At 37.1% G+C, this 16,324-nt stretch overlaps 1 protein-coding gene across 1 annotated transcript in view; it reads left to right on the forward strand.

Moving 5' to 3' along the window:
* The first annotated feature begins 14,968 nt into the window (after positions 1-14,968).
* The window catches only part of LOC149851509 (uncharacterized), a 32,091-nt gene continuing 30,735 nt past the window's right edge, over positions 14,969-16,324 (forward strand). Inside the window, exons 1-2 of the mRNA XM_090008628.1 lie at positions 14,969-15,265; positions 15,541-15,867. Of these exons, the coding sequence (XP_089864754.1) occupies positions 14,969-15,265; positions 15,541-15,867 (624 nt within the window). The remainder of the gene's footprint in view (positions 15,266-15,540; positions 15,868-16,324) is intronic.

The following is a 16,324-nucleotide window of genomic DNA, read 5'->3' on the forward strand; positions in this document are numbered from 1 at the left end:
CACATTTTGTATGTTCTGCAACAACTGTACCAAGTCCAACTTTTGTTTGGAGTGTCAGATATATGACCCGATTTGCCCATCAATATCCATGTTTTAACATATTTATTATGGATTTTAACTCTGGATATGAATCTTGTATTAGATCCAAATACCAAAACAATATAAAACTTGTCTAAAAATATTATAAAATTATCCTTGTTCTTTTCATAACAAGGGGTGGAACGGTAAAATATCGTTCCTTGGACGTGGCGGACGCACGTTCACGTCCAATGATTATTTCATATACCGTTCCAACCAGCTGTGCTGCTTGATTTTAGGCAAGGAACGGTGCATCAAACACGCCCTAAGAGAACAAGATGGGTCAAGTCACCGGGTTGACTAAACACTTATTTCAAATGCTTGACTTCATATCAAGGACCAAAGATTTGACCCTGATATAAAGGGATGTTGGGGCAAGTGCCCCTCATTGGATCCTAAGAACCATGGATCTCCCTTGGATTTAAGATCCGAGGGACTCAAACTCACTATCAGTCGATCATTGTCTCGATTAAACAACATAATTTAAATTGCTTTGAACATTTATTTACTAAAGCAATCGAATTATTTTGTCAACAAAAGACAACAAATTTACTTTAAAGTATATACCTCTCGAGGTATTGACATAAAAAAAAAAGATAGTTGAATGCAATAATTGAAAATTTAATTCAATTTTTTAAATCAACTGCCAAGTTGGCGGTTTTTCTAGTTCAGCCAAAATTTTCAAAATATTGATCCATTTAAAAAAAAAAAAGAGAGAGATAAATATTTTTTTTTAAAAAAAAGAGATAAATAATCATCTATAGTGATGTCTAACTCTATGGAGCCAAAGAATTGTTTGAGCAATATAATGTCACTTGCATGTACCAACTATCCCAAAATAAAAGGGTGATCAACCCTACAGTGAGTACCTTTGAAGGTTGAGGAGCATGTGAGATGAGCTTGATTCCTGTACATATGGCCTTTCTGACTCAGTGTCCGTCCAAAAGCTTAAAAACAAGCAAGAATCTTTTAATGTCTTGCCAGATTGAGAGTTAATTAAGATACCATTCAAAGCCAAATCATCATGACTCAACCTCTTCCCTTCCTCAACTCCATTTGTTTGACCATCAGGAAGGAAGAAACCAGTCATAGATAGGGATGGCAGTGGGGTGGGGCGGGGCGGGTGACAAAGTCTCCACCCCCGCCCCGCCTCAAGATTTTATCCTCCATCCCCGGCGGGGAATGGATCTTATCCTCCATCCCTGCCTTCATCCCCGTTTCATGTCCTCCATCCCCGGTTCAAACGGGGATGTGGCGGGGCGGGGCAGGGATATTGCGGGGGAAAAGTGGTCGGGGCGGGGTTGGGGTGGGGATGAGGCGGAGCGGGGAAAAGTGCACGTCCATCCCCGCCTCCACCCCTGGACAGGGATGAATTTTAACCTTCGTCCCCACCTCCATCCCCGTTTCATACCCTTCATCCCCGGTCCAAACGGGGCGAGGCGGGGCGGGGCCCCGCTTTCCCCCGGTCCACTGCCATCCCTAGTCATAGAGGCGTGAACCCTTCCATGCCTACACATCTTGAAGTCTCAAAAAAGTCGGCCTTTATAGCCACCAAAACTGAGAATGAACAAGCAAACAAACCACGTGAAGAGTGAGATGGAAACAAAGGTAAAAGGATAACCTGTTCCTATTGTAATAAGGACAGTCTGCCCTAAACGGGTTTGACATAGTGGGATAAGGCCTATGATGTTAGGCAGGCAAGTTTAGGGTCAAATGTCATGGGCATCATCCCTTGCACAAGCCAAAAGCGTGGCAACTTCCTAAGGCAGGCAGAGCCAGTGGGGCTATGTCTATGACCCTTGGGTGGTTTCTCCATGTAAACATAAAATAAAAGATTATATCTTTTCAGTCTCTGTAAAAAACAAAACAAAGACAATCACATTAGGGACAAGTGTTTTTAAGTTTCACAGAAAACCAGGTGCAAACAAACCAGATAATTGGTGAAGGAACCAACACAAATAACTCAATCTCATAACTACAATGTTGATTTTTTCTCAACTAGTGTCCAAGATTAAGAGACGAGGAAGATGATTGGTGAAGGAAAAATGATTCAAGGTCTCTGGCTTATGGATCCAGACAGTCAAGATCTTTCTATAAGGCAGGTTCAGAATGATGGTCATTCATGACATCTTCATCCCGAGCACCCCTCTAATCGTGCCCTTTTAACTCTATTAGCATATCAACTGTAAAATACTGTTGTAAACTCGTTAACATTAGATTAGATTTTTTCCTTTTTACTTTTACTGTAAATTATCTTTTCTTGTCTCTTATCTACTGTTAGCTAGGATTAAGGGAACATATGTTAGCTAGGATTAAGGGAACCTCCATCAGTTATGGGATCAATTACCTATATTTAGGGAAAGAAATCGACCAAGATACGTGGGATCAGTTACCTACATTTAGGGGAAAGAGATCGACCAAGATACGTCAATTAATGTACTTATGTATTTGGCTTTTTGTAAAAGAAATACATTAGATCAAAAATTCAAAAACGAATTGAATTTCTTTCCACTACAAGAAATCTGCAGATTAGCGACGGACGTAATCTGTTGTTAATCCATCGCAAATCCGTCGCTGAACAGTTTAACAACGGATAACTTTCATCGCAATTTCTTAGTCCCTAATTAGCGACGAAACATATCTGTCGCTACTTTTGTCGCTAATTTATGATAGATTAGCGAATGCCATAATTTGTCATGAGGTCATCGCTAATCCACATAGATTTGGTTTTGCGACAGATGCACATCCATCACTAATTTTGTCGCTATTGTAGAGACGGATTACAATCCGTCGCAAAACATCGGCCGATTCAGTTTTACGATGGATAAATATCCATCCCTAATCCGTTGCTAAATTGGAGGTTGATACTAATTAGCAACGGATATTATATGTCGCTAATCCGTCGCAAAAAAAAATGTTTGAAATATAAATATCGAGAAAACTTTTCTTGTTATACAATTTATATATCATGTGTATAAAAAATAAAGTACACATAAAAATACATATACAAAGTAGGTGAAACAAATTTAACACAAGTTACAAGCAGAAAAAATTTATCGATCCACTATAATTCTCGTCAAGTTCTAATTATTTACAAGTGAACATATACAAAGAGTTTCGTTTGAAACAACAAGAAGGTGCAACAAATTCAACACATGAATCTAATCATCGCCAAGATTTGGAGCATCATCTTCTTCATTATCTCGATCTGCCCCTTCATTCATGCCTCCATCAGCTCCTCTATGCTGATTATCTCCAGCATCCTACAAGAAAACCGAAAGGTTAGTATTGATAAACAAAATATAATGAAATAAATTATATGCAATGCGCCTAATGTAAGGCAATCAAAGTAACATGGATGAATGACACATAAACTAGCAATAAAGTGAAGGACATTAACAAAATTCAGATATGTGTTCTAAGGCTGACAAAAAAAAATCATAGTGATTCAATCATGCAAATATGTGTTCTAAGGTTGTCAAAAAAATGTCATAGTGATTCAAGCATGCATATATGGTTTATAAGGCTGTCAAATAAATGTGTTGTGTATCACAATCATACATATATGTGTTACAAGGCAAACAAAAAACTTTCATAGTGATGAAATCATGCTTATATGTGTTTTAAGGTTGTCAAAAAGCTCTCATAGTGATTCAATCATTCACATATATGTTATAAGGCAGTCAAACAATTTCATAGTGATGAAATCATGCATATATGTGTTTTATGGTTGTCAAAAAACTTTCATAGTGATGAATTCATGCATATATGTGTTCTAAGGTTGTCAAAAAACTTTTATAGTGATTCAAGCATGCATATATGTATTCTAAGGCAGTCAAAAAACTTTTATAATGATGAAATCATGCTCATATGTATTCTAAGGTTGTCAAAAAACTTTCATAGTGATTTAATCATGCATATATGTGTCATAAGGTAGTGAAAAAACTTTCATAATGATGAAATCGTGCATATACTAGCTTGAAATCTAATGACATGAAACAAATGACATGAAACTTTCATACCTGATAGGCACTTGCAGACGAAGTTCCCCTGTCCCAAAAAAATTTACACAACTCATTGCGAACAATGTCAGAAATGGTTTTATATAAAAAGTCACGCATTGTGTTCTTAACAAACTGGCAGACATCATCCCAAGAATTAGCAGGGTCAATCGGACGTTGGGAGTTGATATTGGCGGGAGAACTCTAAGAGCCCTGGCTGGAGGAAGCAACGACTGATGTGGTGTTCATATTACTCCCCAACCCGAACACACGACCTTTTTTTAGTTCATCAGTTGTAGGATCAAAAGGCGGATGCTGAGTGGAGTCATCGTCATATCGCTCTACCATCTGTTGCTCATGTGACTTCTACAAAGTAATAATTACATTATAGATTAATAATTAAGAATTACAATATTCATGGTAACTTGTCTATTAAATATTTATTAATACAATAAATACATACCATTGCCGCTCTTGCCTTCTCTGATACAAACTCTCTCGTGCTCTTACGTTTATGTATTTCAATAAACACATCATTATAAGGCACAATGCCTTTTTTTCTGTTTTTTGTGGGTTAAATGATAAAAAAATCAATTAAAAAGTATGCAACAATACTTATAAATGTGACAATATATATATATTGATGAGTTAATATTTTCTTCATGTAGCTCCCAAAAGTCTTAGATTCACCTGTGTGTAGATAGGCATCGGGTATCTTCGTTCGGTTTTATGCAGCCTTTGCTGAGCGGTTTCGAAATTCATGGCTCACCCAATTGTCGTACATTGTATCTCAATAATCTGACCTGATAGTAGGAGGGTCATGGCCCTTCCACTGTAGTGGACCATCTATTCCACCAGATGCTTTTATTGTTACAGTCTTCATATTGTGTAGCATGTCGGCAAATCGACCAGTAGCCACCTTTTGTCACACCCGCCTCGCATCCTGCTCCTCCTTCGCAGTCGCGAAGCGATTCGAAGCCTACAAATAATTTTAGAAAGTTAGTACACATGACTATAACAAAAAATTAAATATAAAACACATTAGCTATGATAAACAATTGTATACCATGAATGAGGACCACAATCTGTCCAACACCTCATTCAGGTACTCTTTTCATTGAGCGACCGGTCCTGGAAGATGCTGAATTAGTGACTGCTTAATTTCTCGTATTACTTCTTGTGGCTCGAACCTCGCACTGCACATAAATTGGTACACATTAACAATCGACTATCGATATACACTATTTATAAAATAAGTATTGGATAAGTGAAAATGAAATACTTACGGTTGACTATCGATATACACTATTTGAATGAGTTATCGTGTGTCAAACTGAGAAGACCCTGCATCCGGCATTGTCTCGTGATGTGTATGAATAGCTGGTGTAGGTGGGTCATTGCTTAACTTAGCATTTCTGTTTAATTTGTATGCATTTTTTATTTGTATTGTTTTTTTATAAGCAGAATATATGAATTGTACGAGAAATTTTTCTCGATTTTCAAAATATTTAAAATAAATAAATAAAATCTTTATAACAAATTAGCGACGGATAATATCCATCGCTACTACGTTGCCAATTTGAGGTAGTCGTCGGTTTGCAATGGAATCTAAGTCATCACTACTCTATCGCTAATTAGTGATGGCTATTCATCCATCGATGAATGGTAGCGACGGAAATAACGACAGCTTAAATTCCATCGCTTAACCAAATCAGTCGTCGTTTAATGATGTATTTACAACGTACATGATCCGTCGCAACATAGCGACAAATTGACGGCAAATAAATTCTATCGCAATTTAGCGACTAGGGTTATGCGACAGATGATATCCGTCGCAAAATTCGTCGTAAACATGTACATCCACGGATAGCATTCATCGCCATTACGCATTTTTCTTGTAGTGAGTACACATCTCTAATCGCTTACTGGATTTTCTTTTATGAAGGGCGAACATTAAAAGCCTTTGTTCACCGCATATATCGCTAATCTCTTTTACGATTTTCATTTACGGAGGGTGAGCACTACAACGATTTCTGAATAGTACACATCTCTAATCGTTTATAGGATTTTCATTTACGAAGGGCAAACATTTACGAGGGAAAACATTATAATGATTTGTTCACAAAGATAAACTTCGCAAAAGGCAAATCATGATAGGACAAATACTATTTACAAATTAATATCTATGTCAAAGCCAACATATGCATGGTATAATGAGGCATAATGCCTTCTTCTTTTAGAAACCACACTTATGGCCTGAAAGACTTAAGATTTCTCAAATTGTAAGTAAAGATACATGTACAGAGAGTAGTCGTCTATAGATGTGACAAATAATAGTCTAACTTATTCGCGTGTTTAGTAAAATTGAAATTTTATTTCAACTCAGAAAGATTTACTTAATTTGTATAAAGTCTTACAAAATTTATATACAAAATTGGTATACACAGTCTACAAAAACTGTTAAAAATCTTTGTACATCATATTAATCCTGGGGGGTCGCGTCGTTCGTTGCCTTGTAAGTACTCTTGTCGGCTGATTCTTTTTTTCATTTATATTTAAAAACTCAGACAATTTTTGGCATAGTTTGATGTGAAATCTCAGTATATCATCCTGCAACAAAAATATAATGTGACACCAATATATAAATTGAGTCCCCAATAACAGAGGATAATAAAGAGCATACAACGTCGAAATCAGGTTCTCGTCTATTGTATATTTCTTCAATATACTTTATTATGAATATGTCATAATTGACACCATTACTTTGTAAAGAAGCATGGCCTGCACAGAGCAAGCTCCACTCGCCAATGTCGACACCCAAAACGTCTTTTAGGAATCCCACTTGTGGTTAATGAAGAATATAGTAAAATCTGAGCCACCGTAAAAGATACGATACACTTATAGACAAAAACTTTCCAAATGCATAATGTCACATTTTACACCAATGTGAAAGTTCAACGAGTTGTAGCATCATAGTTGTCTTTTCCGTAGATCCATCACGTATAAGACTCAATGCTCAACAGTTTGCTAGAGTGTAGGAATCAATATATGTGAATCGATACAATATATTAGAAGTCGATAGACAAATCATGTTAGAAATGTTAGGCCTAAACCTTGGACAAGAGGTTTGTTCACTTACCTTTTCACTTGACCAAAAGTCTTTGCAGTGATCATCGTTACCCCAGCATGGTAGAGCATCTTGAAATCCAATAATGTATGACTTTCGGCGGACGTAAGTCTGTTGAACGAAAGAGTGATAATAGTAAGGTTAAAACATGAAGTAACAAGAGTAAATCAAAAAAGAAAATAAACAAACAAGAGTATTGATATACCATAAAATAAGGGGTGATGATGCATCTAGTATTGCTTATTGTGTTGCTTTTAATATACATGACAAAATTGGATATAGTCTGTTTGCAACAAATTTGAACTTGTTAACATATATACCCATGACATACGTAAATATATAACTGATAGTGGTTTCATACGTACAAAATTATTGATAGTGTTCCCTTCTGCAAATTTATCTTGCAGCCAATTGATGTTCTCTTAGAGCTCTTTACAGCATTTTTGCATACCTTTTTTATGGATATTCCACTGACATGAGCAGAATATTCAGTAAACGATATTGAAATTGCTTTCTACAATACACAACACAAATCAAATATATGCCATAAAAGAGGCAAATGTTGCATAAACTAGTCACGAGGTTTAGAAAATATATGCCTGAATCGCCATCGTTGGTCGTGTAGTTGTGGTCGTCTCTTTCATTGCCATCGCTGGACGTCTAGCTGTCGTCGTCGTCTTCATCGACATCGTTGGTCATATAGTTGTCATCGTCTCCTTCCTCGATATGGATACCCCATTTGCGATGAAGTATGTTATATGTTCGTTTCATGAACACATCATTCTAAAGAAATTCTTGGTTCGTATGTTCCTTAATCACGTAGCAAAGCAAAGCGATACACTCCTGAACTTGTGCGACGTGTCATTCATATATAAAGAAAATATCATTTCACCTATCGCCCATTTTCAAAAACCATGCACAAATTAATTGTATTGCTCATTAATTAAATAAAAAAATGTTGTTTTATCTGACTTTTAGAAAACTAGTCAACGCGATATGATGTATCTGTCTAAACATCGTGTTGATTTGTTTATTATTTTCTTTTCTGTAATTTATGAATCAGTCATTATGTAAATCGCGATAGTACATATTGTTCACATTGACAAAGCTCATAATAGCAAATCATAATAGGACAAATATTGTTAAATTATAAAACTTAAAGTATTGTGGTTGTAAGTTGATTTGTATTTATTACGTTACCTAGATTTGTATTTATTAAATTACCTAGATTTATAGTCTGAACAACATCTCGATTTATGTGATGGGTTTAGGTGGGGGAGTGACCAGACCCCACCCGTTGTCCAAGTCTAAAACTCTAATCTATTTAACTTGTCTTCTTCTTTCTTTTCTACGGCAGAGCCACTTCTTCTTCTTCTTCTTCTTCTTTCTCTTACGCCTTCGTCTTCTTCTTCTTATTTTTTTTTCTTCTTCTTTGTATTTTTTTTTCTTCTTTGTTCTTCTGTGTTCCTTCTACTTTTGCTTGATGGATGGTGTTCGGTGCTAATATCGTAGTTGTTCCATGCTATGCGGAAAGATCTGTATAGTATTTGATGATGATTATAGTAGTTATCTTTTGTGGATACATCGATATATTCATGACACATACGACTGTAGCAAGTTTATGTAAAATATAACGACCATAATCATTGGGTGCTTATGACAATCTATTTGGTCTATTTCTACTGTCAGACTCTCAATCATTCGTAAACCATACTTTTCAGTTGGAAATTTTTTTTACCTAATCGTCGATATACTTCATGACAAATATGCTAGTCGTGCGGGCTGCATCTTTTCTGCATGTTGGGATCTATAACTTTATCTGCTGCCAATATACATCATGACAAAAAACTTGCAAACAGATAAGGACCTCCATTGGTAGATAGAATTCCCTTCAATCGTTCCCAGTGACTAGCGAAGGCCACTGAGTAAACTGAAAGTGCTGATGTTGATGATGTTGACGATGTCTGTTTCGAAGCACATCACTATTTGGACGTGGGTTGATGTTGATGTATGTTTTCTTTGATGCTGACGATGGCCATGTATTGTATCTAAGTCAAACCATTGGTCATGATGTATTGTAACTAAATAGCCATGTAAATCAATATAGTTATAATGTATCGTTAAAATTATTTATAATAACGAGTGTTAAATATCTTACGAATGTTACTAAGAATGCTAACGATTATAATGACGTACACTAATGAAAGTTAAATGTTAAAGCGATAACAATTTGTACTAAGGAATACAAATTCCTGCAACGATCATTACTTATAAATGCAAACGATTACAATGATTTACAGTACTGAAAGTTGAATGCTAAAGCCATAACGATATGTACTAAGGAATACAAAATCCTGCAAAGTTCATTACTTAAGAAGGCAAACGATTACTACGATTTACAGTACTGAAAGTTAAATGCGTCAACGATAACGATTTATACTAAGGAATACAGAATCCTGCAACTATCATTACTTAAGAATGAAAATGATTACAATGATTTACAGTACTGAAAGATAAATGCTAAAGAGATAATGATTTGTACTAACAAAAACAAAATCTTGCAGCGATGATTACTTAAGAATGCTAAACATTTCAACGAGTTATACTACTGAATAATAAATGCTGAAACGATTATAAACGATTTTAAACCATTTACCTCATTTAATTATAGACCATCTAAAATGAACTTAACATTATCTTGCAATATATTAATTCTAGACCACCAGCTGATCTTTAGGAAAACCATAAATCGCAGGGCAACACTAAGGCCGCGATGTCACAATATGCTCCCACGCTCAGGTCTACAACATAAATATATTAGTAAGAGTATAACCTTTAACAATTTTTTCTTTCTACTTTCCAATTTTTATCAATCATTGTGTAATTCGAGATAAGACAAATCGTTGTACATGTATTGTATCTGAATCATTATACCAGATATTGTCTCGAGCGATATACACAATGATGTCTGTATCGATCAAGTTAACCTGATTTGTTCTTTACTAAGTCTAGACATCGTGTCGATTTGTTTATTGTTTCTTGTCCGTCATTTTTTAATGTCATTGTGTAAATCGCGATGGAACGTATCGTTCCCTATGACAAAACTCATGAAGGAAAATCGTAATAGGATATTCAAACAGATTTGGCTCGATTATTTGATGGGTTTAGGTGGGATGACTTTACAGATCGTGATAAAACACCTTCTATAAAACATAAATCGTGATCTCTTATATACAACTGATTGCAAGCCAATCGTGATCTCTTATAAAAAACAAATGCGATCACTTTTATTTATGAAGGTTGAACATACAATGATCTGTTTAGTGGCATTTGTGTGTTATAATTATTAAAAAAAGAATTAAACAATTAAAAAATGTCATGTTACAAAAAATAATTATAGAATTACAACAAAGAATTATAGAATTACAATAAATAATTATAGGGATAAAAAGAATCGTTATCGTTTATTCAATGGCACTTGACGACTCATATAGACTATGACATACAAATTGTCTCTTTTTTTTTCTTGGTGGACTCTGTATCCTCGGCGGCCTCTTTGTTCCTTCGATCTTATTATAAACACTGGTCATCATCTCTACCAGTGACCATATTTGTCTCTCCAAATTACTCACCTCCTTTCGTAAGTCCTTATTCTCCCTCTCCAACATCTTGAACCTTGTGCTGAAGACTACATTCTCTTTTGTGAGTTGTGTCTGCTCTTCATCGTGTATTGTTACTGAGGTAATCGTTGTTGTAGTCGGAGGAAGACGATGAACGTATTTTCTATGTTGAGATGTGACATGATGGGGGACAGGAGGGAGGCATGGATTCTCAATATTCTCAATCTCCAGATTTTGATGCATGAGTTCTCAATATTTTTGGAAATAGTTGAGATCTTACTGTCGTTCTTTATAATCATACGCTATGGCATGGACACCTCCTTTGTTTCGACTATCCAATTGTTCCTTATAGCGTTCGTGCCAATTCACGTTTCTGGCCCCACCACTATAAATCTTCATTCTGACTTCCACAGACTTCTTTGGGATAGATTGTCTCAAGCCAGATTGTAGGAGAACTTGACTACCATGCTACAACTCAGCTTTATAATTGTTAAACAGCCAAATATCGCGGCCAGACAGTCTTGCACCCTCAGCAACAAACTCTTGCTCCTCGTCCTCCCCATCTCCATACGGTCTCCACACAACCTGTACATTGGAGATTATGGTTTAGATATAGATGATTATTCATGCTAATGAATGCTAAATATTAAAATTATTTATAATAATGAGTGCTAAATATATTACAATGACTGTTACTAAGAATGTAAATGATTACTACGATTTACAGTACTAAAAGATAAATTCTAAAGTGATAACAATTTGTACTAACGAAGACAAATTTTTGCAGTGATGATTACATAAGAATGTTAAACATTTCTACGATTTATACTACTGAATGATAAATGTTGAACCAATTGTAAATGATTTTAAACCATTTACCTCATTTAGTTGCAGATCATCTAAAATGAACTTCGCATTATCCTCCTTGACATTTATTCAAGTCCACCGACCGATCTTTGGAAAACCACAAATCGCAGGGCCACACTGAGAACGCAACGCTATAATATGCTCCCACGCCCAGGCTTACAAAATAATATATTAGTAACACTACAACCTTCAACGAGCTTAGTCTACAAGTACTAAATATGTAATAAATAAATGCCTAAACAAATGGCCAAAACCCCTCGACGGTTTTCGTACCCTTACTCGCACGGTAAAGTTGACTGTACAAGTGTGCGAGCATAGCAGCACCCCATGCATAGTTGTTGACTTCATCTAAGTCTTTCTAGGAATTGCAGCCACAAGTAACTTATTCTCAAATCAGAACAATCGAAAAATAAAGTAAGACAAAAAAAATAAAGAAGAAAGTCGCGCAACTCTTGGTCAGCTCTTTCAAATGCACATGTAGCGAACCAGCCTTCCTATTTATTACGAGAAAAAAAAACTTTCATCGATGTGGAATTGCTTCCACCAGAAATACATTCACTCCAGTCGTCCATCGACATTCCTAGAAGGGTCGTGTATTTTTCTCTTACATTATAGTTTGAACCTCGTAATAGGACAGCACTGTCATGACACTTAAAGCCAGTAATTTGTGCCACATCTTCTAGGGTCATGGTGATCTCAAAAGAATCAAACTGAAATATGTTTGTCTGATGATTCTGCTTATTTACCAGGTGGGTCATGGTGTTTCATCACGTTTTAAAATAATGCTAGTCCATAAGGCTGCTGAAGTGCATATTTTGTAATCGATCCTTCTGATATTCACTCAACTGTTCATACCATGACAGAACTACAAGCCACTGACACCGCCCTCCGAACTTTTCACTTGGTACTCTACTTCTCTTCTGATCTCTCTGTAATACAAAATAGCATATTATTCGTATCAATTGTAAATTAGTCTTATTTGTACTTCTACACCTCGTTGTAGACAGTAATCGCTATAAATAATAACTATTGCACACACACTATCACAGTAATCGCTATACATAGTAATTGATATCACAGTAATCGCTATACATAGTAATACTTATCACAGTAAATCGTTCACAGTAATCGCTATACATTAATTACTATCATAATAATCGTTATACATAGTAATCGCTATCACAGTAATACGTATCACAGTAAATCATGACAAACATGATCGATTTACGTACCTTGATTACAATTTTCTTCTCTTCATCCCCTCCCTCCATCCTCTGGCTTTCTTGTTGCTCCCCCACATCCCATTGTTTTTCTACTTCTTCTGTCCTTCGCTCGATCGCCTCCCTCCTCTGCTTTTCAATTTCTTCCTTCCTTTCCCTTTCCTTTTCTTCCTCCCTCTGTTTTTTCCTTTCCCTTATCTTCTCTTCCTCTCTTGTTTCTTCCTTTCTCTTCCCTTATCTTCCTTGTTCTGCTTCTTCTTCCTTTGTCTTTCCTTCTCTTCTTCATCCTTCTTCTGCCTTTCCTTCTCTTTCTCGTCCTCCTTCTTTCTTTGCCTTTCTTTCTCTTCCTCATCCGGATGCTTCTTTCTTTGCCTTTCATCTTCCATCTTCATCATTTGTCTTTCCTTCTCTTCTTCCTCATCCTTCTTCTTTAATTTTCTTTCCCTCCCCTCCTCCTCCCCCTCCTTATTCTTTTTTGTCTTTCCCGCTCCCTCACCTCCTTCTTCATTTGCCTTATCCTCATTTGTTTTTCAAAATATTTATGCTTAATCAGTTGTCTTTTCTTCTCTTCCTCCTCATTTTTCTTCTTCAATTGTCTTTTCCTTTCCTCCTCCTGCTCCTTCTTATTCTTTTTTTGCCTTTCATTCTCCCCCTCCTTCTTCTTTTGCCTTTCCTTCTCCTTCGACTTCTTCCTTTGCCTTTGCTTTTCATTATCCTTCTCCTTCTTCCTTTGCTTTTCCTTCTCTTCGTTATCCTTCTTCTTCTTATTTATCTTTAGTTTTTTCTCATTCTTCTTTTGGTCTTCAGCCTCAATATCTGATGGATAATCCTCCACATAATAAAATTCCAATGCTTTGTCTCTGTATTTATCATTCTCAATCTTCATTATATTTTGGTACCTTTTATAACGCTTATATAGATAGGACTGACGGATAACTTCTCTAATATTCATCTCATAGAACATCAGAGGATTTCTTGTCTGACGAGCTTTAGACATTGCTAACAAGCACAACACATAAATTTAACCGCATCATTATATGTTACAACCACCTTCCCAAGTATATAATAATACAAATTATCTCATTCATTAAACAATCACCAATATTACAAATCATCGCAATATTTGGCTTCATAAGTAAACATCATTGTAAGATTTAACAAAACTTAAGTACAAATCGAGGTGACTTCATAAATACACATCTTTAATGCTTTAAATGTATAAATCATTGTTGCTTCAAACTTACAAATCGTTTATAAATCGAAACCTTCATAAGTACATATCGTTATAACGTTTGGCTTCATACATATACATTGTTGTACGATTTATCAAACTTAAATACAAATCGTGGTAGTTTAATTAAATCGTTAATGTTTCAAACGTATAAATCATTCCTGCATCGAATATACAAATCGTTGTAGAAATATAGCCTTCGTAATTACACATCGTTAAAATGTTTGGCCTTCAAAAGAACAAATCTTGCTAACTAACTGTTTTTCGATGCCCAGAAGGTGGATAGGTACAAATCGATTTGTTTTAGTACGAAAATAGGTATTATTTAGCATGAATAGTAAAACCAGTTGTAAGATTTAACATTTATATTTACAAATCGATTTGTTTGGATAAAGAAACCTTGGTAATCTGACAGTGGAGGAGAACCACTCAGAAGGTAGACGCAACCGATGGTAACAACGATGTTGCCACTGCGCAAGCGACAACAAAGGATGCTCCGATAGTAGCAGACAACAGAAAAAAATATTCTGGTAGCAGACGACCGCAAAGGGTGCTCCGACGGTAGCAAAAGACGATACAACTGCTACTCCTGTGACCGAAGATGACGATAAAGTTTGTGTCGTCAAAGGAAGCTCCTGTTAAAGCAGATGGTACAAAAGTTTATTGCTTAGGGTGAAAAGAGAATGTTTGGACTATAAAAATTTAACATCATTTTCGAACCTACTTATTGCTTTTCTAAATGAAGGATATCTAACTGTCGTTTCCCTTTTTTTTGAATGAAGGACATTTTTGTTATATTTTCTAACTGGCATTTCATGGCAAGAATGGCAGGAAAAGGTACTTATGGCTTTGCAATCACACCGGATTACAATGCTCTACCCGATACAAACCCCATGAGCTTATGTACGTGGTGCTCATTGGGACTCCCGAATACGCACTGGGGAGGTGCATATAACCTGCTTCGGACTGGGCGCCTCCCCCAAGGGTTTCACTCCCCCCTCCCCCGGCTCAAACGGTACAGACGTATTTTCGTCAGCGACTTTGAACTGAGAGTGGGGAGCGTGGTCGGCATTTTTACCGCCAGAGTAATGTTCTTATCGGCAAATTTCACCGGGCCTGCGGTGCGTGAACGGGAGCAATAAATAGCGCGAGACTTCCCAGCGTTTTCGTTCCGGCAGATCTAGAACCGTTCCGTCCCGACCCCTTCCGGCCACCGTTAGCCGTCCGTTCCGAGATCGGACGGTTCCTAAGTGCCGAGAGGGGCCCTAACTAGCTTCCTCAAACTCCCCGCCAGTTGCTTCTCGGGCACGCCATCGAAATACGGGGGAGTCTTCTTCCTCACTCGTCTTTGGTTCAGAGAGAACCCTAGCGATTGTGCTTATCGGGTATAAACAAGGGGGATGGATCGGCTGAGGGCCGGGAGCTCGGTGTACGCGAGTCAGCGGACCGGCGGATCGTCGTCTCCGACCATGTATCTGGCGCATCAGTGCATCACCACGCGCGAACCGGTTCGACCGGGTTCTCGAGCGTCAAGAAGACGCAGAACGTCGCCGCGAAGGCTGCGGCGGCGCGGCTCGCGCAGGTTATGGCGTCGCAGACGGCGGACCACGACGACGAGGAGGATGATCTGCCTTTCCGGTACAATGCGACGTCGTTTGCTGCCTCTGCTGTCGGAAATAATGATGCGGCGAGGAAGCTCACGGGTAGATCTCCCTCTCCTGCGGTAAGTTTTCCGTCGCTCTTCTGGTTTGGTCCAAACTGGAAAAATTGCGCGTCCAATTTGGAGTTTGTCTTTGAATTTCGTGGATCTGTATGGTTTTGGGTTTCTGTTTAGGAAGTAAAGGACGATATGAGTAATTCTGCCAAATTAGGTTGAAAATTTTCCGTATGCGTGATTTTCTTGTTTATAATAACGATTCCTGTGGCTTGATGCTGATTCTCGGCGATATGCTTTGAAATTTATCGATTTATGTTGTTTATATTTGGACTTCGTTCCAGCTGCATCTGGTCACCCTCCATCTTTAGCTGACAGCCTGTCAGTTGTGGGACACTACAGCAGATATGGCGGTAAAAATGCAGCGGGACACTTTGATTATGCGTCATTTTTATAGGTTTACATGCAAGTGTGAAAAATGATTAAAAATGAGTAGTTTCGTTGATTTCAATTAAATTATAAAATT

The sequence above is a fragment of the Nuphar pumila genome, chromosome 1 (genome assembly GCF_984573655.1).
Source record: "Nuphar pumila chromosome 1, dmNupPumi1.hap1.1, whole genome shotgun sequence".
In the NCBI taxonomy this organism is placed as follows: Eukaryota; Viridiplantae; Streptophyta; class Magnoliopsida; order Nymphaeales; family Nymphaeaceae; genus Nuphar; species Nuphar pumila.